The 22,750-nt window shown below is 50.3% G+C and overlaps 1 protein-coding gene across 11 annotated transcripts in view; it reads left to right on the top strand.

The window, feature by feature from the left end:
• Positions 1-22,750, top strand: part of CACNA1B (calcium voltage-gated channel subunit alpha1 B) — a 294,097-nt gene that overhangs the window by 139,860 nt on the left and 131,487 nt on the right. For 5 of the 11 annotated variants that reach the window (XM_088177578.1, XM_088177577.1, XM_088177580.1 and 2 more), the window contains exons 8-11: positions 11,378-11,493; positions 18,211-18,267; positions 18,906-18,980; positions 20,864-20,953. In XM_088177578.1, coding sequence (XP_088033704.1) covers positions 11,378-11,493; positions 18,211-18,267; positions 18,906-18,980; positions 20,864-20,953 — 338 coding nt within the window. The remainder of the gene's footprint in view (positions 1-11,377; positions 11,494-18,210; positions 18,268-18,905; positions 18,981-20,863; positions 20,954-22,750) is intronic. The other 6 variants (XM_088177582.1, XM_088177579.1, XM_088177583.1 and 3 more) reach the window with 3 other exon arrangements.

Raw genomic sequence — 22,750 nt, 5'->3', positions numbered from 1 at the left:
CCCAAAATGGACAATGGGTCAAAGGATTTCACACTTTTATGAGTTTGATCCATTTGAGTATTGGGGTGAATCTTCCAATTACAGCTTCAGGTAATGAAGTCATTTACCCCAAGTTTGTTCCCCCCAAAACTCCCTTTTGTTTCCATCTCTGGGGCCTGAGGCAGTGAGGTGTCCTTGATTGCCAGCCTGGAGAGGAATTGTTGTGTCTGCCCAAAATGGGAGAGCAGCAGCTCACACTGGGTATGGAGTTTAGAGATATACTCTAAAGAATAGACTATATATTATAAATAAATATAAATATAAATATATATATAAAAATATATATGTAATAGCTATAATATATAAAAATAGAAATATATAATACACTACATGTTCTATATTATATTACAGGCTATAATACATATTCTAAAGAATATATATATATACTAAAGAATTGCAGGGTTACAAATATATGAAATATAGAAAAGCTGAAATTCTGAGGCATCACAGGGACTGTGGGGAGACATTTGGAATGGGTGCAGCAGCTTTGTGCCACTGGGAGCCTGGCAGGGGACACAGCTCCAGCTGGCACCTCACAGGAGACAAGAGACAGGGAAAAAGGGGCAGGAAAAAGGGATTTAATTCCTTTTCTCACCCTTTTCTGAGCAGTCTGGAGCCTGGATGCTTCATCCCACCAAACACCCTCCCTGTGCTGTGCTCCAGGCTCCTTGGGGATCTCTGCTGTCCCAGGGTCACTGAGGTGTTTTGGGAGGCAGCACATCCCCATCCTGACCTCCCTGAACCCTCCCCAGCTGGCTCAGGGACTTGCTCTGCTGAATTTCACGACGACTTTTCCCATCCTCAGGACTTTTGCCAGATTGAGATCATAAAATCTCCGCCTGCAAGACGTGCAGGGGCTGGAGGAGAGCGGTGCTGATTAATTTGTCACAACGGCAAAGTGTTCTTCTGTCCTCCTTCCCCTCATTCCAGAGACAATCCTTCATTCCCCTGCACATTTGTTCCCAGTTCACTGTCCCTGCTGCGATCTGACTTTGCCTGCTGTTAATTATTTGCAGCAGAAAAGCTGCATCATGGAAAGAGATGAGATCCTGGCTTTCTCCTTGCTTTTAGTCTGTTCCAAGGCTGTGCTTAAAAGGGACGAGAAAGAGAAGCAAAAAGCAGAATTTTTTTTCTCCCTTTTCTTCTCTCATCACCCTTTTTAACAAAGCCATCATTGCAAACATGAAATGAGGGAGAAATGTGTGTTTCTTGCAGGAGGGGGCAGAGAGCAGTGACTGATCCTACTGAATGTGGGTCCTTTGCTCCTTCTGTAGTTTTGGTTAGTCCAGGAGAGCTGCACTTCCTTTATTTGCCCTTCTCTTAAGCCACAATGGAAATCAAAGCCTGGAACACAAAAATGATACAGAGGAGACCTAAATTTGAATTTCCTGGGGCCTCTGCTTTGTTCTGAGAGTGGAAACTTGAACAGAACCAGAGGTTCATCCCACAGTTGCAGCAGGCTGAGGCGAGGAGATAAATGAGACTTTTGAGCTCCTTTTTCTCCCTTTGTCAGTGCCAGGTTTGCCCAGCTGTGGCACTTGCAGTTTTCTAATCAGATCGGGGCAATCAAAGTCAAACAGGCACAAGACAAAGGAAAGGAGGGAGGAAGATGCATGGAAGGCTTCACCTCTGTGCTGTTCCTGTTTTCTCTTCTCTTCTCTTCTCTTCTCTTCTCTTCTCTTCTCTTCTCTTCTCTTCTCTTCTCTTCTCTTCTCTTCTCTTCTCTTCTCTTCTCTTCTCTTCCCAAACCTTCCCAAACCTTCTCTTCCCTTCCCTTCCCAGAAATACAGCACATTTCCCATTTCTGGCCTGCATGTGAAGCCTCTGGTTGCTGTGGCAGTGATTAAAGTGGCTCTGGAGCCTGACTGGTGCTCAGAGATCCTTCTCTCTGAGATACTCCATCCCTTTCCAGCAGCTGGAGGAGAGCTGAATTTTCCCCTCTCCAGAATTTTCCCCTCTCCAGAATTTTCCCCTCTCCAGAGCAATGAGGAGGAAGCAGGAGCAGCTCTCCCCATGCAGGATTGATGGAGCCAGTGCTTCTTCCTCAGCACTGCATACTGGGATGGGTTAAGCAGCTCTTTGGGCTCAGGCTGGACCTTTCCCAGTGGGATCCTGGCTGGCTGCAGCTCCAGGTGAAATAGAAACAAAAATGTGTGTTTTGGGAGCCTGAGCAGCTGATGGGACAGCCTGGGGTGAGTGAGGAGCCACAGAGCTTTGTCAGCTCTGGGCTTTCCTTCCTTAATCAATTCTGACCTCTCAGAAAGCTGCAGTGAAACTTATCTTAGAGGCACCAGCTGTCACCAGCACAAAGGAATTCTTAAAAAATTCTGGCTTTTCAGTGAATCCATTGTTTGGTTTCTTCTCATTGCAGCAGTTTTCAGTGTGCTCTCCCTGTGCCCCACGGATGGGCTTCCTTGCACCTCCCTCAGGTTTTTCCTTGCCCAAATGAGGTGCATTTCCATGCTTTTTCTTCTTGTTCCATGTGGCCTTTCCAATCAAGATGCTTTGCCTGTGTTCAGTGGTGACCTGGTCCTGATTTTCAGAGCGATTTGAAACCAATGATTTAACAATACACCACATTCATCTCTATTCATGTTTTCAGAGCAGTAAGTCAGAGGAATCAAATTATTTTTAGTTTTGCCTGCAGATTTCTGCGGATTTTGTCTGTGGATGAGAATAATCGAAGGCAGCTCATCCTGAACTTTTCCTGATCCTTGCTGTGGTGAGGATCTGATGTTATGGAGAAGAAATCCATGTTTTTGCTGCTCTCGTGTCATTCTGTTTGTGGGTGCAAAGTGCCAGCTATGCCAGCTAAGATTTGTCCTCTTGGGCTTGCATCTTCCCAGCTCTGGGTCATGTCCAGGCTGGAAATTGCACTGCTTTTCTATTCACTCCTGGATCTATTCAGATTTTTCTTCCCTGAGCCAAGTTTCTAACTTCTAACAGTTTATTTCTAACTCACCAACGTCCTCCCAGCTTTGTGTGCCACAGGCAATAAATCTGTCCCTCCTGTCCCCCATCCCTTCCCCTTGTCCCTTGCCTCCTGCTGCTGCTGTGGCTGCTTCAGCCTCTGCTGTGGTTGCCTTTCCTCCTCTCCTTCAGGAGTTTCAGTGAGAAACTCCAAAGCTTGGTGCCTTTGGGGTGCCTGAGCTGATCCCTGCAGGGCTGTGCCTCCCTGGCAGCCCCTTGCAGGCTCTCAGAGCTGGCTGTGGGCTCAGCTGTGTCCTCTGAGACATCCAAGAGCCCCTGGTGCTGCTGGGTCCCCGGTGCCAGAGCACCCTGCTGAAGGAAAATGTTTCAGGAGCTGAGGAGAGACAGTGTCCCCTGTCCCTGCTCAGATCCTGGGCAGTCCTGCTGTCCTTCAGATCTCCCCCTTCCTACCTGCTGTCCTGCCTGCCTCCCTCTGCCCTTCCAGGACCCAGCAGGGGTGGGGATGCTCAGCAGCTCCCCAGGCTCTTCCTGCACCTTCAGCCAGGCCACTGAGCACCTGCTTTTCCCTGTTCCCCCTTCCCAGTGCCCCTGTCCTTCCTGGCCACTGAGCACCTGCTTTTCCCTGTTCCCATTTCCCAGTGCCCCTCTCCTTCCTGGCCACTGAGCACCTGCTTTTCCCTGTTCCCATTTCCCAGTGCCCCTCTCCTTCCTGGCCACTGAGCACCTGCTTTTCCCTGTTCCCCCTTCCCAGTGCCCCTCTCCCTCCCCTGTCTGGGCTCTGTCTGCTCAGACCCCCTCACTGCCTCTGCCTTTCAAAGATCAGCTTTGCAGAAGGTAAAACAAATGTTTAACCCCACTGAGGCTTTGTGTCCTTCACTGCACAAACAGTCCCAGCCACAAAGGTGTTGGGGTTTTTTTTGGTGCACCCTGCAGAGGCTTCCCCTTATAGAGGATTTGCTGTTCCCCAGGAAGACAAAACACAGAGTTCTGCACCTGCAGAACAAATTCTGCTCCCAGAGCAACAATCTGCTTTTCTACAGTGCATGGATGCTGCTGTGGTTGGGGGTGAAATGTTGGGAATATTGACTGGATCAGATCCTGCTGCAGCGAGACTGGAGCAGTTTTGCAGGATTTTGTGTTTGAGGTGGGAAACGCAATCCCACAAGGATTGCAGGACCCACAGGATGGCAGGAGCATGAGGAGGGGTTGCTCAGCAGGAACCTGCCTACTTTGGCTCACCCAAGCAGTCAGAATTTGGTTGGACTGGGACAAGCTGCAAATCCCAGCATAAAAACACAGAGCTGAGAGGGACAGGAAGAATTAACTCTCTATTTCCTTCTCACGGTTGATGAACCAAAATAAATGGTAGGAGGTTGGCTTCCACCCTTAAAATGCGATTGTGTGCTTGTCTGGGGATGCTCTCAGGACATGGAATTTGGGAGGTGTTTGGTGCCAGTGCTGAGCAGCTCCCCAAGGATCTCCTGAGGGATGTGCAGCCCCTGAGCAGTGGCTGTGGCCTGCCAGGAGCACGAGCTGTGCTTTTAGTGACAGCTGGAGATGCCATTGCATTGCTCTCACCTCTCCTATCGTCTGTGCAGTGTCTGGGGTGCCACAGGAGCATCTTCTGATCCTGCACTTCCTCTGCAGCCTGGAAAACCCCACTGGGAAAAGCCAGTGCCCATAAAGGAGACAGAGGAGTGCTGCAGCTTTACTCGAATAATCCCCTTGCTGAGGCACTAGGAATTTACTGTTTTCCACACATTCCATCCCTTGAACCTGTTATTTTCCCCCCAAGTGCAGAAGGTGCAGAAGTTTGAGAATGTGATCAGTCTTGCTCAAGCTGCTGCCACTGCCCTGGGCTTGTGCCAAAAAACCCAAAGCAGGAGGAGCATCAGGATTCTCCATGCCAGCTCTCTGCTGTCACACACAAAGTTAATCACACCCCCAGGGGACGAAGATTGTGGTTTGTTGATGTTTTTTTTTTCTCTTTGGTGTGACAGCGTGGATAAAGTACTTGTAAGAATTTCATTAGTTTATTAAGTTTACTGACCCTGGTGGTTATTCAGGAAACCAGGGTCATCGACCCATTTCTCCCATTACCCTGAAGTTTAGGAATTCAAACTGTCTGGTAAAACTCTCCGGGTTCTGTAACAAACTTGAGTTAGTTAGTTAGTTAGTTAGTTAGTTAGTTAGTTAGTTAGTTAGTTAGTTAGTTAGTTAGTTTGTTTGTTTGTTTGTTTGTTTGTTTGTTTGTTTGTTTGTTGTCTTTTGTTGTTCGTTTGGTTTACGATTGGGAGAGAAATTAAAACCCATTTCAGAGATACCAACACCCATTTCTCCCTAAAGACCCTGACATTTGTAAAGCCATCAGCACCCATCTTTCCTGTCCTTGGGGAAATTCCTGCCCTGAATTCCAACCTCCTGCGCTTGCTCCTGCTCAAACCTCAGCAGAAAATCGGCACCGAGCGTGTTTGGAGTTTTTCAGCGATTCCTTCCTTGCTGCCTCCAGTCTGGTCCAGCGCGGGTTCTGCACATGGGATGGTTTCACCCCTGAGGAGTCGCCGCAGCTCCTGCAGCCCTGGCCACTCCCCTGGCCAGCGCTCCTGCACCCGGAGGAGCCACTGCTCCTCTGCAGGGCCGGGGCTGCGTGTCCCCACGGGCAGGACCGGTGTCCCCGTGTGTCCTGAGGTGTCCCCGTGTGTCCTGAGGTGTCCCCACACCTCCTGAGGTGTCACCTGTTATCCATGCTCAGCTTTATGCATTCCTTGTTCCTCCAGGCAGGACTGGTGTCCCCATCCCTCCTGAGATGTCCCCATCCCTCCTGAGACGTCCCCACACCTCCTGAGATGTCCCCACACCTCCTGAGGTGTCCCCGTGTGTCCTGAGGTGTCCCCATGGCTCCTGAAGTCTCCCCACGCCTTCTGAGGTGTCCCCATGCCCCCTGAGGTGTCCCCATTGTTCCTGAGATGTCCCCACGCCTCCTGAGGTGTCCTCATGGCTCCTGAGGTGTCACCTCCCATCCAGGCTCAGCTTTATGCATTCCTTGTTCCTCCAGGCAGGACTGGTGTCCCCATCCCTCCTGAGGTGTCCCCACATCTTCTGAGCTGTCCTTATGCCCCCTGAGATGTCCCCATTGTTCCTGAGATGTCCCCATGTGTCCTGAGATGTCTTCACGCCCCCTGAGGTGTCTCCATCCCTCCTGAGGTGTCCCCACACATTCTGAGGTGTCCCCACACCTCCTGAGGTGTCACCTGCCATCCAGGCTCAGCTTTATGCATTCCTTGCATGTACTCGGCTGGAGACGAAGCCAATCCTGAAACTCACGGGATTTTTTTAATTTTTTTTTTTTTGTAATGTTAATTTGAAGACTTGAAATTCCGAAAGTTCTTCCCAGCTGCTTTCCAGGAGCGGCTGGCAGAGTCCTTCCAGGATCTCACCAACACTCCAGCTCCGCTCTCCTGAGTCAAACCTGAGATTTCCCGAGATCTGAACGTGGGATCCCTCTCAATGAGGAGCTAATTACCTGTGCTGTAATTACGAGTCGCTAATCACCAGCACTATTAGCGGTACGATGACAGCGCTGCTGTCTCGTCTGTCCCCGCCTTTCCCCGCCAGTGGCAAGCGTTTCTGGAGGATTTTTCTGGCTGATTTCTGAGCAGCAAACCTGAATTGCAGAGGTTTGGTGTTATAGATGAGAGACAAAAGTCTCGATATTCAGCAAAATTTAGGTTGTTTTATTTGATATAGGCAGAGCAAGCAGCGCTGGGGAACGTGAGGGGTCACCGCCCACTCCACACTTCACTGAACTCTGGCCCATAGCCTCTATGGGTTTTGCTGTAATTAATAATTTTTGGGTTTTTAGCTGTCACAATGTTGAGAGGTAAGCAGTGGTGGTCGAATAAACATCCTTATCCCAATTCACACAATCTCCAACGATAATCAGTCACAGATAACCATCTGGTCATTGTAGATAACCACCAGCGAAATCCTGGAAGTCTGGTCCTTGGGATGGGCAGCATTGATCACACAAAGGCAGGAAGGGCTATCGGGAAGGCTGATTTTGGGCTATTGGGAAATCTGATTTTGGGCTAATGGGAAATCTGATTTTGGGCTATTGGGAAGTTCTGATTTTGGGCTACTGGGAAGTTCTGATTTTGGGCTATTGGGAAATCTGATTTTGGGCTATTGGGAAGGCTGATTTTGGGCTATTGGGAAAGCTGATTTTGGGCTAATGGGAAATCTGATTTTGGGCTATTGGGAAGTTCTGATTTTGGGCTATTGGGAAGGCTGATTTTGCAAGCTGGTAGTAGATGCAACTTATTTGGAAAACATAAGTGATTTTAAACAGAATGATTTTATCATATAATTTCCTTTATCTGGTGTCCATGCTTCACTTCAGAGCTGAGTATTCTGGTTTATACAAACCTCAATGCTTTTGTGATTAACAAGAATCTTTTATCAATTATCACAATTGGGGATGTGATCAGTCTTGCACAAGCTGCCCCGGGCATGTGCCATAAAACCCAAAGCAGGAGGAGCATTTAGGATGCTCCATCCCAGCTCTCTGCTGTCACACACAAAGTCAATCCCACTCCCAGGGGATGAAGCCTGTGGTTTGTTGATTTTGTTTTGCTCTTTGCTGTGACAGTATTTTTAATTTAGGGCTAGCGTGGATAAAGCACTTGTAAGAATTTCATTCGTTTATTATGTTAACTGACCCTGGTGGTTATTCAGGAGCTGCCTCTGTGTCTCGTGTGGCTCGGGGGGCTCTGGAATTGCCCTGGAGTGGCTGTTTCAGTGCATATTTCACACCGAGATTGATTTCACTCCTCCACCCACCAAGGTGGAAAGCAACAACCCATCCATTTCTTGGTGACATTAAGCACCAGCCACTCTCGAGGAGAAAAATGTGACACGTGGAGCCTGACTGGATGTGGTTTCCATGATGGATGCACTGCCTTGGAATCCTGTTTGTTCCTGCTGGCTCTGTGGAATCAGCTACAGAGAGGGCAGGGAAACCTTCCACTGTCCCAGGCTGCTCCAAACCCCATCCAGCCTGGCCTTGGACATTCCAGGGATCCAGGGGCAGCCACAGCTTCTCGGTGCTGAGACCTTTCCAGCCTCACAAAAAAACATCATTACACATTCCAGAACTGGCCAAAGGGTGGAAAATCAGCTCTGAAAAAAAATCCTGGAGACAGAACTGGGCAGAAAGCAGCAAATTTCTGCTCAGGCTTTTCCTTTCTGGTGATTTGGGAGATTTTTGCAAGTCAATGGCATAAATGGGAATTATGCTGAATAAAAGAGGAAACCTATTTACTGCTCCCAACCCTTCCCATGGGGCTCTCTGTGTTTTCATTTGGAGCTGGCAGGGAAACTTCAGTTGAAATATTTTTAGATGAAATATGGCATTTTGATATAATTTCCCCCCATTTCTTTGAATGTGTTCTGAAATTTGTTGAAGAGCCCTCAAAGGGAAATTCTGGGAGTTTTCCAGTTGCAGCAAATGGGGAATAATTCAGTTCCTGAATGGTGATGGATGTAGTGCAAGAGACACACATTGTTTATTATTGCATTTCATATAGAAAACCTTCTTTTTAACAAGTCCCAGCTTCACTAAACCTCCTGAAATGAGAAAGAACAAGTGGAGCTCCTTTCACCAGGAAGATCCTAAATCAAGACCCACCAGTCCTGAACCTGATTGTGCAGCAGCTCTGGAGCATTCAGAAGGAATTTAATGGGCAGAGACCCAAGGAACTGCTTATCCTGGAGGTTACATCCCAACTTCTACAGCAGTGCCTGGACAAGGACCTGGACAGGCTCGAGCAGTGGCCACAGGAACCTCAGGAGGTGTCACCAGTGCTGGAGCTGCCCTTGGGATCAGCCCAGGCTGGGATGAGCAGATGGAGCAGCCCTGGGACAGGGACCTGGGGGTGCTGTGGGGGAGAGCTGGACCTGTCCCAGCCCTGAACCCCCTGCCCTGGGCTGAGCCCAGCGTGGGCAGCAGGGGAGGGGGGATTCTGCCCCTCTGCCCCTGGGCTCAGGTGAGACCCCACCTGCAGAGCTGCCCCAGCCCTGGAACCAGCACAGGAAGGAGCTGGAGCTGCTGGAGAGATCCAGAGGAGGCACCAGGGGGATCAGAGGATGGAGCAGCTCTGGGATTGTTCACCTGGAGAGGAGAAACTTTGGAGTGACCTCAGTGTGGCCTTGCAGAGCCTGAAGGAGCTGCAGGAAAGATGGGGAGAGACAATTTACAGGGGTCTGGAGTGCCAGGACACAGGGAATGGCTCCCACTGCCAGAGGGCAGGGCTGGATGGGATATTGGGCAAGAATTGTTCCCTGGCAGGGTGGGCAGGCCCTGGCACAGGGTGCCCAGAGCAGCTGTGGCTGCCCCTGGATCCCTGGCAGTGCCCAAGGCCAGGTTGGACATTGGGGCTCCCTGGGACAGTGGGAGGTGTCCCTGCCATGGCAGGGGTGGCACTGGATGAGCTTTGAGGTCCTTTCCAGCCCAAACCATTCTGGGATGCTGAGGTGGCCAAAGCTGCCAGTTCAGGGAGCAGGAGGGCACAGGTGGCTTTAACCTCACTGGTGCCTTGGGAGATCTGTGCTGGGCTGCACAGAAACTGCTGAAGGTTTGCAACTTCCAGCACTTTCTCCCTCATTTTCTTACACTTTCAAAGTACAGACCTTCCACTTGAGATTTTGGACTCTGATCCATGTGGGTCCTTTCTGTTTTCTAATTCTGCAATATAAAGTTGTGATAAAAGGGACAAGTCCTGGGTAACTTTTACTGTCCTCAGGCCAGACAGGACCTGGCAGAAGATGAAAAGCTGTGCAAGGAGAGCTCTCCCTTTGCTGCTCCTGAGGGGTGAGGGAGCAGTGCCATGGCTCATCTGCTCTCCTTCCTGCCCTCGAGGTTCCTCCAGGAAACTTCCCACTGCTGTTTTCTCCTCCTTTGGGAAATCTGTGCTGATGCAAGCCCACAATGCTACGCCTAAAAAATGAAGTGCACATTGTCACCTCGTGCAGTGTGATCTCATTCCTGCTCCAGACACGAATCCAGACTGAGGGAAGGTCCCTGGCCCCAGGCAGCAGGGGCTGAAGCAGGAATGAGAGCATGAAGAGGGAAGAGAGGTGACCCAGCTGACACGAGCAGGATGTTGGATCACCCTGGGGATGTGCTGAGTGCCAAGGAGGAGCTGTCAGCTCAGAACCAAATTTTGACTCCCTCTGTTCCAAGGATGGGTCAAGGGCTCTCCTGGCAGGGGAGACAGGAGAGGGGAGTCAGGAGCTCGGGATGTGCTGCCAAAATGAAGATTCCAGCTCAGCTCTCCCATCAGGGCTGGGTCCTCCCTCAGCCCCTTCTCTCTGGGTCACATTGCTGCCCAATGAAACAAAAGTGGCACTTTTGAAGGAGCAGCTGCAGATTGTGAATGCAAAGGTGCCCCTGGCACTTGGAGCTCCTTTTCCCTTGCTCTTCCACCCTTCTCCCAGCTCCTGCTCCTTGCTGGCTTTTGATGAGCTGATTAGGTGGGATTTTACTAAAAACCATTAGTTAGTTAATGAATTATCTGAAGGTGTGAAGATGTGTTGGGGGACTGATGCCTCATGATCCCACATTTATCCACACAAGGCTCTTGTGGGGACACTCCAGTGTGTGCTTAAAGCAGGGACTACAGGGGCTGCCTCAGAGCTCCATAAACGGCAGCTGGACACCCTCCTGTGCCCAGAAAATCAGAAATTTCCAGAGGTGCCAGCAATTACCTTGGGGAAAGCCCCAGTGTGAGTTGTCACGCTGGTGGCTGCACTTTTTTGTCACCTTCATTTCAAGCTAGACCAGCGGGATGTACTTGGACATGATTTCTGTGGTGGCTGGATGACCTTTCTGCCTACCCTGCTCTAGTGCTGATATCCAGATTCTTGCTTTCCCTGGGATTTTAGGAAATAGCAGGATCCTTTTTTACCCCCAGCCCAGGACATCTGGGCTATTTCACCTCAACCCATCCCCACTCAGTTCTCATTTGATTTGTGTAACAATCACCAAAAGCCTGGGAAAACTTGAAGGAAGGCTGACAGGGAAGAGCAGATCCCTTTGGGGAAGCGCTGATGTCTGTGACAGTCTTGGTTTCTAGAGGAGATTGTGCTGTGGAGAGAGCTGGAGGATGGTTTTTAACGTTGAGGATGAAAATTTGTGTTTTCATGACTGGCTGTGGTGCGTGCACATGGAATTTTTCAGGTCTTTTTCAGGATGAGAGAGGCAGAGGAGCACTGAGGAATAATTTGTTGGACAATAATAAGTCCCTTGCTGTGGTTTCCACCCCCTCCTCCCATCCTGGACTCCTCGGGAAGGCTGAGGGAGGGCTGTGTGCCTGCCTGTGATGGGTTTTGCCTCTCTTCTCCCCCGCAGGGAATTTGCCAAGGAGCGGGAGCGGGTGGAGAACCGCCGGGCGTTCCTGAAGCTCCGCAGGCAGCAGCAAATCGAGAGGGAGCTCAACGGGTACCTGGAGTGGATCTTCAAAGCAGGTGAGGCAGGGGTCTCCTGGGCTTGCTTGGGTGTGTTCTGGGCCAAGTGAGGTCTGTGATGGGCTCCAGAATTAGTCCTTTATCAATGACTGAGAGAGAGACAAGGACTATTGCTTAATGATCAGAATCCGAATTTACTGTCAGCTACAGATGCTTATATACCATTTCCAGGAAGGCAGTAATTTTTTACTACATTCATTTAGTTAAACATCACACAGACAAACTTTACATTTCTGCTTAGTTAAATCTTCTTTCCTGTCAGCCAGACTTGATCCAATCTTCTTGTAATCTTCAAAGCTCTGTTTGCTCCTGCCAAGGCATCTTGGTTATCAAAGTGCATATGCTAATTAAATCCACAGTGCTGTCAGTCTCATTTACAGTTACCACAGTCTTTGGTGTGGCCAAGCCTGGGGAGGGCCCAGCCAGAACTCATTGGTTTTGTTGGAATTCACTTTGAGTGTTTGCACCAAAGTTATTGCAAAAAGATCTCGGTTTGGTTTGAGCAAAACTAAAGGAGCTGAGCCAACTTTATTGCTGAGATCAAAGCAATTGTCCTGCCACAGGATAATATAAAAAGTGATGGAGTGCCCAAAGCCTGCACAGAGGGGAACTGCTCCCTTCCATGAGTAATTGCTGTTTTCTTTACTCCCTGCCTGTACTGGTTTAAAAGGAAAACCAGTGAGAGACTCCAAGTCAGAAATGCAATTTAATAGGGGGAAAAAAATAAAATACATTCAATAGTAGAAAAGAAAAGCACTGCCAGAGTCAGAATACAACCTGACACCCTGCTAGTTAGGGTGGTGGGAGCAGTCCAGATGAAGTGTTCTTGTTGAAGTGGGGATCCTGCAGAAAGGTCTGGGAGCTCTTGGCCTCTGGGATCCAGTGGGAAAAGGCTGCTCTGCTGTTCCAAATCTCCCCTTTGATCTGGGTAGGAAATGCTCGGCTCCTGCCCTGGCTGGAGCATCTCCCCATGGGATGATGGAATTTGATCAGCCCTGCCCTGGGACTGCATGGCCATGAACAGGAGAGATCTCCTGGAGGGAGGATGGGCTGTGGGCAAGATAAAGAACACTGCAACAGCTGGGTGAACAGCTGGAACATGGACAGAGGAGATCTCCCCCAGAGATCAGGATCACTGCCATAGCTGCTTTAACAGATGGGGACAGAATCCAGACTTTTGGGCACATCTTTACAGTGTAACCCAGGACAATGCCCCGGGTGGTTTCTCAGCCTTTCTTTCTGTGCTGGTGCCATTTCTTATGAGCTGCAAAGATCACTTGCACGAAACTCCCCCCAGCCCATATTAACATTGCTTTATAACCACTGGAACTGAACATTGCTCTTTATTGCAACACATGAGCAACTTTAACCAGGACCCAGACACATTAATTTAACAGAAAATAGAATTTTTATCAGACTGCAACGATTACCAATAACCTTCCTGCCTCATGGAGGAGCTGATATTTATATATTGACATAACCACAGTCAATTCTTTCATGCAGCACCAAGCAAACGAGGGGGTAATTTCCTCCTTGCTTGCTTTTCAATGTCTGAGCCAAGTGAAAAGGCCTTTTAAAACAATGATGGGGAGGAAAAGAAGTGCTGGTTTCTCAAATGGATTCCTGGGTGCCATTTTAGACAGATCAACTTCATCTTTGCTCTTTACAACTGAAATGTAAAATAGAAATATCAGCAGTTGATGTGGTGCTTTAAACCCATTATTTCCTATAGCACTACACAGGGTGACAGTTGAGGGCCACTTGTGCTGTCAGACTTTTATTCACTGTGACTGTTCAGCAGCAAATCAGGCAGCCACCCTTCATTCTGTGCTTCTGGAGTAATCAGAAAATAAAGAATTCCCTTTCCTTTCCATTTAGAATTTGTCTTCTCATTAGTTTACAGCTTTTGTGCAGCTTCAAACTCAGATTAATTCCTGGCTTGCCCAGTGGCTGCAGCAGGGCTCTCTGGGCTTCTCCCTTCCTCATCCTGACTTGCTTTTAAGGTGATTTTTGGTCTCTAACTCCTGATCTCCATCAATAAAACAGAGCTGAGAATTCCCCTGCAGGGTTGAGGGCGCCTTTGTGTCACTCTGGGGCCTGCTCTGCCCATCACCAGCTGAACTTGTGAGCAACTCGGGATGGGGAAATTATAAAATGTACAGTCAACCTCTGCTCCAATTCCCATCCCTGTGGGAATTCCTGGCTCTTCCATTTCTTTGTTGCTAGGGCTGAATAAATGCCACACCAATCTCGAGTGAAACTGCTGGAAAATGCACATTTTTTAGCCTGATAACACACGATCCAGAAGGTTTTGTGGAACAAGGAAGTGCATGCAAAAGAGCTGAATCAGGGAATGTTAAAAATACCCTGGAAAGGCATTGTTGAGGATACAATAGGAATATAAAAGAGCCTCCTAGTACAGCTGAATAATAACAGTAATTAAAATCAGCTTAGCTGTGTTAATAAAATCTTTGAATAAAAATGCAGTGTGAAGGCAAAGCAGAGCAGAGAATCCAGGCTTTAGGAGTGAGGCACTGAAAATTGGGACTGTGCCGTCGCCAGGGATTTCCCGGGTCTGTTTTGGGGATTTCAGCTCAGAAATGAACTGGAATTCCCTGTGCAGGATCCAGAGGGCACACAGAGCCAGGGAGGACACACAGACGTGGACAGAAATCCCCTGCAGCAGCCCCAGGCAGGAGCTGTTTGCATAAAGGCAAGAGCAGAAACTCCTGGGATTCTGCTCTAATGGAACTCTGGAGGATTTGGTCGTTATTCCTGGGACTATCGAATTGTTTTTAAATCCTTCTGCCAGCCTTGACCTCGTTGACTGCTGGAGCAAAGAGTGCCACATGTTAACACTCAGTTTGATTTTAAAAACTAAACCGACCCCACCCAGCTGTGTCCTGCCCTCACTTGAAATCCCTTGCCTTGGTGCAGCAAGAGGAAAAATTCAGTTCTTTTAATTACTTTTTTGCTCTAATCTCCCTCTACCTTTTTTTCATCTTATTTTTTTCTGCTCTATAGCACCCAGAACCAATCATCCCAATCCCCTCTCTTCCTCTGGAAGCCTCACCAGGTTTCCAATATTTCTAATATCCTCCCTGAGCCTTTGGACTGTTTGGTTTTTTCCTCCTCATTTATTTTTGATGCAAAGCAGGAAGAGTGGAAAGCTGCATTCCAGTGCTTCATAAAATGATGTTTTAGTCCCTAGATGGTTTTTGCTCTGTAATTTTTTACATATTCTGTGTAGCTGCTGGAGCTGGACAGGAGGTGCCCTTGTCCTTTGTAGTGCTCAGGTTTTTATCTCAAGGGTTGTTTTAGCACCAAGGGAAGTGTGAGTGACTAAAATCACTCCTTTATGTGTGCCCAACCTCCCCTCAGTCAACAATAATTTTAATTAAACACAATGGGTATTGCTCATTGACTGCTCTGAAATGTCTTTAATGTTTCCCATGAATGTCTGTAATTTGAATTATCTCAGATTCTCAGACTGGTTTGGTGTGGAAGCCTCATCCAGGGATCCAGGGGCAGCCACAGCTGCTCTGGGCACCCTGTGCCAGCCCTGCCCACCCTGCCAGGGAACAATTCCTGCCCAATATCCCATCCAGCCCTGTCCTCCTTCAGTTTGAAGGCAGTTGTGCTTTCCAGAGGAATTAAAAAGTGGGGAAGCCAAGCAATGCATGCAATCCATGCAATCCATGCACATGATTTTGCCCCTGCTGCTTTCTCCACTAAACTCTGCAGAGCTGCAGGAACTCCAAGGCTGGAATTTTTGGACAACAGGGAACTACAAGTTCTCCACACAGAGTAAAGAGTTTGTAAACCCACAAATATTCTTTTGAAGAGGTTTCTCTTATCTTACAAGGACGTGAAGCATTTGGAAAACACTTTGCTCAGAGACTCAAAGTCTTCCTATTCAGGGCTAATCAAGTTTCACATCTTTTGCATTTTAATTCTTTCCAAATCCACCTTTTCCACACAAAACTGGACTGCTGCTGTTCTCCTGGAGTTCCAGGCTTTGGGAATGGTTTCACCTCTCTCTCCCAGCCCTCTGTAACTTCAAGGCCATCTCTTGGCACGACAGAGCTTTCTGAACTTCAGGTTTCAGCTTTTTTAGAGGAACAGAGCCCTGAGCCCCTGGGTAGGGATGGGAACAGACACCTCCAGCAATGAGCCCCGTGTGAGATGTCACAGCAGGGGAATTGCCACGGAGACAAAGCAGAGCTCCCTGGGACAGTGTGACAGCCACTTCTGAGGGCTGCATTTTTATCAATTTTTTCTATTTACCCACCCAGAAATTAAATTAATTTCGTTTTTGTTTTTCCTCACCTCTGTTGAGTGTGAGTTATTTCCAGTAATCTGCTGCTCCTTTGAGCCCCCAGTGTCCTCCCTCCCCACACCAAAGAGAAGGGGCACCACTTTCTCAGCTGCTTTGCATTTATTTCCAGCCCAGTCACACCCAGCACTTAATGATCAAAAGTTCCTCTTGCTGCTGAGGCACCCCTGGCTCTGATACCCTGGCAAAGCCCTTGAGCCTTTATTTGGAGGTTCAGAATTGCTAATCTGGCCCCATCTCTCTCCTGAACATTTCTCCTAATGCAGAGGCACCGTTTTTGGGGTTTTTTTCAGGTGCCCAATTATCCCCTTCCAGGCTCTATTAGTGATGACTAAAGGCAAAGCAGCTCCCGAGCCTCTGTTCAGGATGGTTAAAAACCCCTCCTAGCAGTGCTCAGTGCCCTGCTGAGCTCTCTTTTTAGCCTTAAAAACCTCCTGTGGTCCTTTGGATTCCCAGAGGACACGAGGCAGACAGGAATAGTTACCAAGGGAGAGAACCTGGAACACTGCAGGAGGAGAGCGAGGCTCGAGGGAATTTCAGAGGTGAAATAGGGTTGGGTTATTTTAAATGAGCAGCAAAACTGAGCCCAGCTGTGTTTATGGATAGAGATTTGTTTGAGCACCAATTCAGGACCCTGAATTTGGGGCAAAGGTTTGGAGGATTGTCTTGTAAGAGTAATTTCTAGGTGAGACTCGAGTAGAGCAGCAGCCTTTGGGAAGGGTGTCCCTGCCTAACCCATCCCTTCCTTGTGTTTCAGGGCACTCCGACTGGGAATTGCCCTTTCATTCCTCCCATATTTTAGCCCCTGAACATCAGTACAGCTTTCCCTGGGGAGGACTTCAGAAGAACCTTTTGGTCTGAGGTGCTGGTTGGTCAGAGAAGTCTCTTGACCTGTCTGAAAAAGCCCATTTCACTCTTCTGACCTGTCTTAAGAAGACTTGAAAACCACCTGCATTGTAGGTGGGAATTGCAGGCACACCTTGGGGGTTTTTGGAAGGATTTAATACCTTTTAAAGTGCAGCTTTGAGCTCCTCTGACTTTTTAACCCTCTCAGCTCTCCTTTCTTTCACATCTCTGCTGCATTACTTTGCACTTTTGCATTTCCTTCCTGTCTGCTTCGGTTTTCAGCCTTCCTCAGTCCTTGGTATTACTTTTCAGTCTTCTCAATTTGCTGTCTTATTAAAGTATCATTCCCCCTCTCTCCCAGATGATTAATAAAGAGATTATATAAGGCTTGTGTGGCTTATATAGGCTTATATAAGGCTGATCCCTCTGGGATCCTTCTAGACAGCTCTCAGCTACACACTTTGATGTTTGGCCTCTGGTTTGTTTGTATTTATTTTTCTGAAGTCACTCTTCCATCTAGACTGGCTTTAACGGACTTTAAAGCAAAATTTGGTGGGAGCACGGTGTCAGATGTTTTAGTAAGAGCCCAAATCACATCGGTGGAATTACAGGCATGTGAATTTGCCATTTATAAGAACAGAAGGAAGTGTGGAGTTTACCAGCTGCCAACTCAATGTTTTGTTTGCTTTGGGCTGTCCTTTAGCAGATCCCCACATCAGCTTCCAGCTGCAAACTAAAAATCTGTGGTTCTGACTGCAGTCTCAAGTATTGACACAGCACTGCAAACTGGCCAGGGAGGTGGCAGTGCCCTGGAAACCTCAGGAAATTGGGTTGTCTTCCACACAGATAAAAATTATTCTGTTTTAAGAGGTTGGTTTTTAGTGTCTCCTGACTTTTTTTTAAAATTTAGGCAAGTGCAAGGTTGTATTTTGGAGATGAGTTACAGAGTGGTGTTGCAATCACTGTGCCAGGCAGAACTCCCCCATGGAAAACTTGGATTTTATTTGGACTAAGGTTTGATGTGATGGCTCTGTGGTGACAGCAAGACTCCTGTCCTGCTGCTCTCACCCTGTGCCACCACTCTGCTCCCCATGGCTGAATCCTGATTTTTTGGAGACGAAAGAGCAGTGATGGGTGTGGAGCACCTTTCCCAAGCTGTCTCCAGTCAGGATGGCCATGAGGGACCTTCCTGGGGACCTGTGGGGACCTGTGGGGACCTGTGCTCCTGCCTGGTCTGGAGGAAGCTCCTTGGTGTGCAGAGGTGCCCTGGGGATGGGAGCTGGGGAAGAACCCGCAGAGGGAGGCTGTGAGGAGGGATGGATCTACGGGGGAAGTGCTTTGTTTGGAATCTTCTCCCTGTGCCAGTGGGACACGGGCTGAGAAACACATCCCTGAGGCACCAACTCCTGCGCAGGCTGTGCCAGGGGTGGGTGGGTGGCACCGGGATGGGTGGGTGGCACCTGCTACCCCTCCGGCCGGGGTCGGGGCAGGGCAGGGAGGATCCTGAGCTGACCCTGCCCGTTTTCCTATTCCAGAGGAGGTCATGCTGGCCGAGGAGGACAAGAACGCGGAGGAGAAGTCCCCTCTGGACGGTAGGTGGCTTTGCTGGACATTTTCCTCCTGTGCCACGGGAGAGGTTCCACTGCTGTCACTGCCACGCCTTCCTCCCGAGCAGGGGGATCCTCCCGCATGCACCCGGCACAAATCCGGCCACTGAGCCCCTTCTCCCGGGGCTCCTCCAGGCTGCAGGTGGCTGAGGAGCGGTTATGGGACACCCCACACCGGCCCGGGATGGGGATGTGCCCTCGGGGTCGGTGCCCACGCCCTGCCGAGGGTGGCTGGCTGTGTGTGCAGGGGGGAGAGGCTGCACAAGGATGGAGAAGAGCGAATGCGCTGACCGAGAGAAGGCAGGGCTCCGGACGGATTTGACCAAGGGACTGAGCCCCCTGTTAGCTGTAAGCAGTAAGACATAACAGGGTGTGGTGATCCTTCCTTCCGACGTGCGAGCCCAGCGTGGCAGGACGGCCGGAGGAGCCGAGCAGCGAGGCCACGGGGATGCTCCCCCTGTGCCTCCAGCCCCGACAGCTCTTAGGATGCGCCAGCCACTCAAAGCTCAGTTAAAGACTCTTCCCTCTCCCTTTTCTGACCATCTTTCGTCCTCCCATGTCTCCTCCTTTCCCCTCCCCTCCCTCCCCCCCCTCTTTTTTTTTCTCCTCCCATTCACTGTCAGGGAGGGCCGCCTCGGAAGGGCCGATTCCTCAAGGCACGGCGCCGGCAGAGACTGGCAGCGGCAGCAGCTACAACAGTGAGTGGATTGCAAATCACCAGGGTGGCACACAGGGGCAGCTTCCCCCCACGGCCGCCGTGCCCAGCTCACCGGTGCCAGTCCCCAGGCGCTGTTCGCCCGGCTCCGAGCCCTGCGGCTCCCGGAGCATCCCCGGCTGCTGGTCCAGCCCGGGCCAGCCCGGTGAGCTGCGCCGGGCAGGATTTGGGGCTGGAAGAGCTGGGGCTGCAGCAGGTCAGGGCTGAGGTGTGCGTGGCCAGTCCTCGTGTGAGTGCGGGGGTGTGTGCGAGCTGGGGAAGCCTGTCCGGCTCTGGGTGCAGCCAGGGCTGCAGCTTCAGCCGGACTCGGTGTCTGCAGGAGCAGTCTGAGAGGCTGAGTGCTGTGAGAAACTCCAGGCGGGCTCGAGGCACGGCGTAAAGATACCCAGAGATGCTCAGGCTCCTCTTATCCTAAAGCCAAAGGAGCTCGAGAATGTTCCCAGCCCACGTCTGTGGTGGTAAATTCTGAGTCCCCAAAACAGAGAGACGTGGCATCCAGAGTGCCTGGAGAGATGGCACAGCCTCGCTGCCAAACACACGGAGGAGTTCTCTGGGGGAGAAGATAAAGAGCTGCTCAATTCATGCCAGGGAGTGCTGGGAAATTTGAATCCCAGTTGCTGAGGATGGCCCTGGCCATGCTGGAGTGAACTGGGACAGACTCAGCCGGAGGGACCCCGAAGCTGCTTTTGCTGGGACTGAGGATTCAGCCTAGAGCTGGGTGGGGCAGCGAGGAGCGCAAAGCGTTATTTGCAAAACGATGGATGGAGATCGCAGGTTCAGAGCATCCTCTCCGAGCCTCTCGGAACCTGGGTGAGCTCTGGGTGTTCCCTGGAAGTGACTCAAGCACAGCCCTTAGGAGGAGGAAGCGCATCCGTGTGTCTGTCAGGGCAGGGCAGGGCAGGGCAGGGCAGTCCGTGTAGGGTGAGGGGATGTTGTGGAGGAGCCTCCCCGGGGCAGTCTCTGCAGCGTGAGTGGCTTTGCTGTGTGTGCCCACGGACCAGTCTGTATCACCACACCGTGGGGTGTCTTACTGCTGATAGAAAGTGCTGCTTAGTTACTGTCTGTCTCGAAGCTGTCACCAAACTGTACCAACGTGATTTTTTTTTTTCTGCCACTTCTCAAGGTTCTGCAGGTAGGTGGTCCTGGGAGCAGCGTCCTCAGTGCTCCTGCCTCACCCCCCCGTGCTCTGGGTGGACAGTGCAGAGCTCTCATTCCCTCTTGGAGTAAATGTAGTGGTGTTTGCCCTCCCCACTAAAAGCTTCTTTTGGAGGAAAAAAAAAAAAGAAAAAAGGTGTTTTCAAAGAATTCCGCCATCCCCAGAGGGCAGGGGTTGCACACCGGGTGCTGCTGAGAGGCTGCTCACTGATGTGTGGCCGCTTTTTCCACGCAGCATTTCTGCTCCTTGAGGCATGGCTGGGTGGTCAGCTGAGCTCTGTAAATGCCGAACTCCCCCACGGTGCCCTCTGCAAACAGCACTGATGGTTCCAGGGGCGGCAGCACTCCTCTCCCAGCCCCGTGGGGCTCAGGAAGCTCCAGCATCCCTGCCCAGCCTTTGTGCTGTGCTGAAAGGCCCAGCAGCTGCAGCCACCCCCCCACCCTCCTGCATCTGCTGCATGCACTGAGACGTGCAGAGCTGTGCCTGCCAAACCTTCAGGAGCTGGAAGGGCAAAGAAGTGAAGCACCCTGGCACTGAGGTGTGCAGAGGCCCTGCAGGTTGTGGGTTGTCCGGTTTGCTCCAGGGTACCCTGGTGGGAGAGCTTTAAGCTGGCATTGGGAAGGAAATGCTGGCCCCGGAGAGTGAAGGGAGGGGGAGAGAGAATCCGCTCTGCATCCTCATGGGGCATTTTCTCTTTAATTTGCACGCAGTGTTGAAAAGAGCCGCAATAAAGAAGAGCAAAAATGACCTGATTCATGCAGAAGAAGGTGAGGACCATTTCACAGACATTTGCTCCGTTGGTGAGTACTGGCTTCGCATCCCCCGAGGTTTCGACTCCACCCGATCCTGTCCATGTCATGTTTCCTCCTCTGGAGCGGCTCCTTTGCTCCAGAAGCTGCAGTTTCCTGAAGGAGAATGAATTTCCACTGCTGCTGCAGCAGCACTCGACTTCCCAAAGCAAAAAGCTCCGTGGCTTCACCCTCTCCCTGCGCTGCCTGGCTCAGCTCCTGCATGCTGCACCCTCGAGAGAGCCCTGCAAAGCTGGGACAATCCCTGCTGGGAATTCTGGGATTCTGCTTGGAACCTGCTCATTCATGCTAACGAACCCCAAATCTGCCAGACAACACTGTTGGAGGGAGGAGAGGAAGTGGCCACAGTCCCACTGTCCACTGATGCCCGGCTGAGGTGTCACAGCCTTTGCTGCTGTGGGAATGGTCACTGGGCAGTGGCCTCAATTCTCTCATTCTTGTCTTAGAAGAAGATCTTGAAGCAATTTTAAAGCCAGATCTGGAGATCCGGTGCAGAGCAGGGAATCCTGCACTGTGGGGCATTGCTGGGGTGGATTTGAGATGCTCAGGCTGAGGAGGTGCTGCCCGAGCAGCTCCCAGAGCTGATTCCCTGCTGAGATCTGCCCAGTGGGGACGCAGAGGCAGCTCTGGGCTGCCAGGGGAGCCTCTGGGCACCCAGCACCCACCTCAGGGAGCTGCTGGAGCCAAAAGCCTCTCAGCCGTGGGAGAGGCATCTCCTGCTGCTCTGCAGTCGGGTGCTTTGCTCATCCCCGTGCCTGTTGTTGGAGTGTGTTTTGCTGCTGAAGCAGCAGATGTTCTCATTATCTTCCAAAGAAATGTCTTGGCAGCCCAGTCCCCACGAAGCAGCAAATCCTGGATGCACAGGAGGAGCAGCACAAACAGCACATTTGAGAACCCGTGTCCGTGGCTGCTTGCAAAGCATGAGTGCCTCAACTGCCCTTTGGAAAGTTGGCATTGGTGATTTCAGGGATCACAGCTGCTGCTGGAATTTTTTATCCCCCTTTAAAGGAAGACCTGGTTGCAGAAAATGAGCGTGGCTTGGCATGTTCCTGACACCAGCACTGAGCTGCCACAGTCCCCTGGGCTGCAGGGTTTGTGGTGAAACTGCTGCCACTCCCAGGAGAGGTTTGGTGCTGATAAAGAGCAAAAATGCAGCAGCCTGTGTGCATTTTTGGGTTGGTTTGTTGTTGTTTTTTTCTCGGATCCCTGCATGGATAACAAGGAATGGTCACTTTTGGAATATTTGCTCACGGTTGCAATAATTACGAGATCTTTGCCTCCAAGTCCCTCCAGGCTCTGGGCAGCCAGTGCCACTCCAACAGATCTTGGAGTTCAGCATTTCAGGTGGCAACGGATGACAGAGCATCGGGAATAATCCGAGGCAGAGCTGGGAACTGTCTCGGGAGCATATGGCAGGGAAAATAACAGCAGTGCTTTCCACCTCCTGTGAGTGCTGCACCCACTTGGGAAAAGTGGTTTTGATTTTGATTCATGGAACGAGGCAGAAAGGAAGGACTGGATTAAGCAGCTACTTCTGCAGGCTTGTGAAGAGGCTGAAATGCAGAGCATAAACAATCAGATCACGTGGGCAATTATGCATAAGGGATCTGTTTTGGAGAAAAGGGGTTTTTGGATGGTTTTCTCTAATGTGTTCAGATGGGAACAGAAGGAGCGTGGAAGAACTAGCAAATAATCCCTGAGTGCCACGTGAAGATGCAGCTCAGGGTGGGGGAGACTTTGCCAGGTCTCTCTCTGGCCATTGGCTGGAAATGTTGCACTTTAATTCAA

This window comes from Sturnus vulgaris, chromosome 22 (genome assembly GCF_052056855.1).
Source record: "Sturnus vulgaris isolate bStuVul1 chromosome 22, bStuVul1.hap1, whole genome shotgun sequence".
NCBI lineage: Eukaryota > Metazoa > Chordata > Aves > Passeriformes > Sturnidae > Sturnus > Sturnus vulgaris.
Note: the sequence above shows the minus strand (reverse complement) of the source record. Positions and strands in the feature narration are given on the sequence as shown.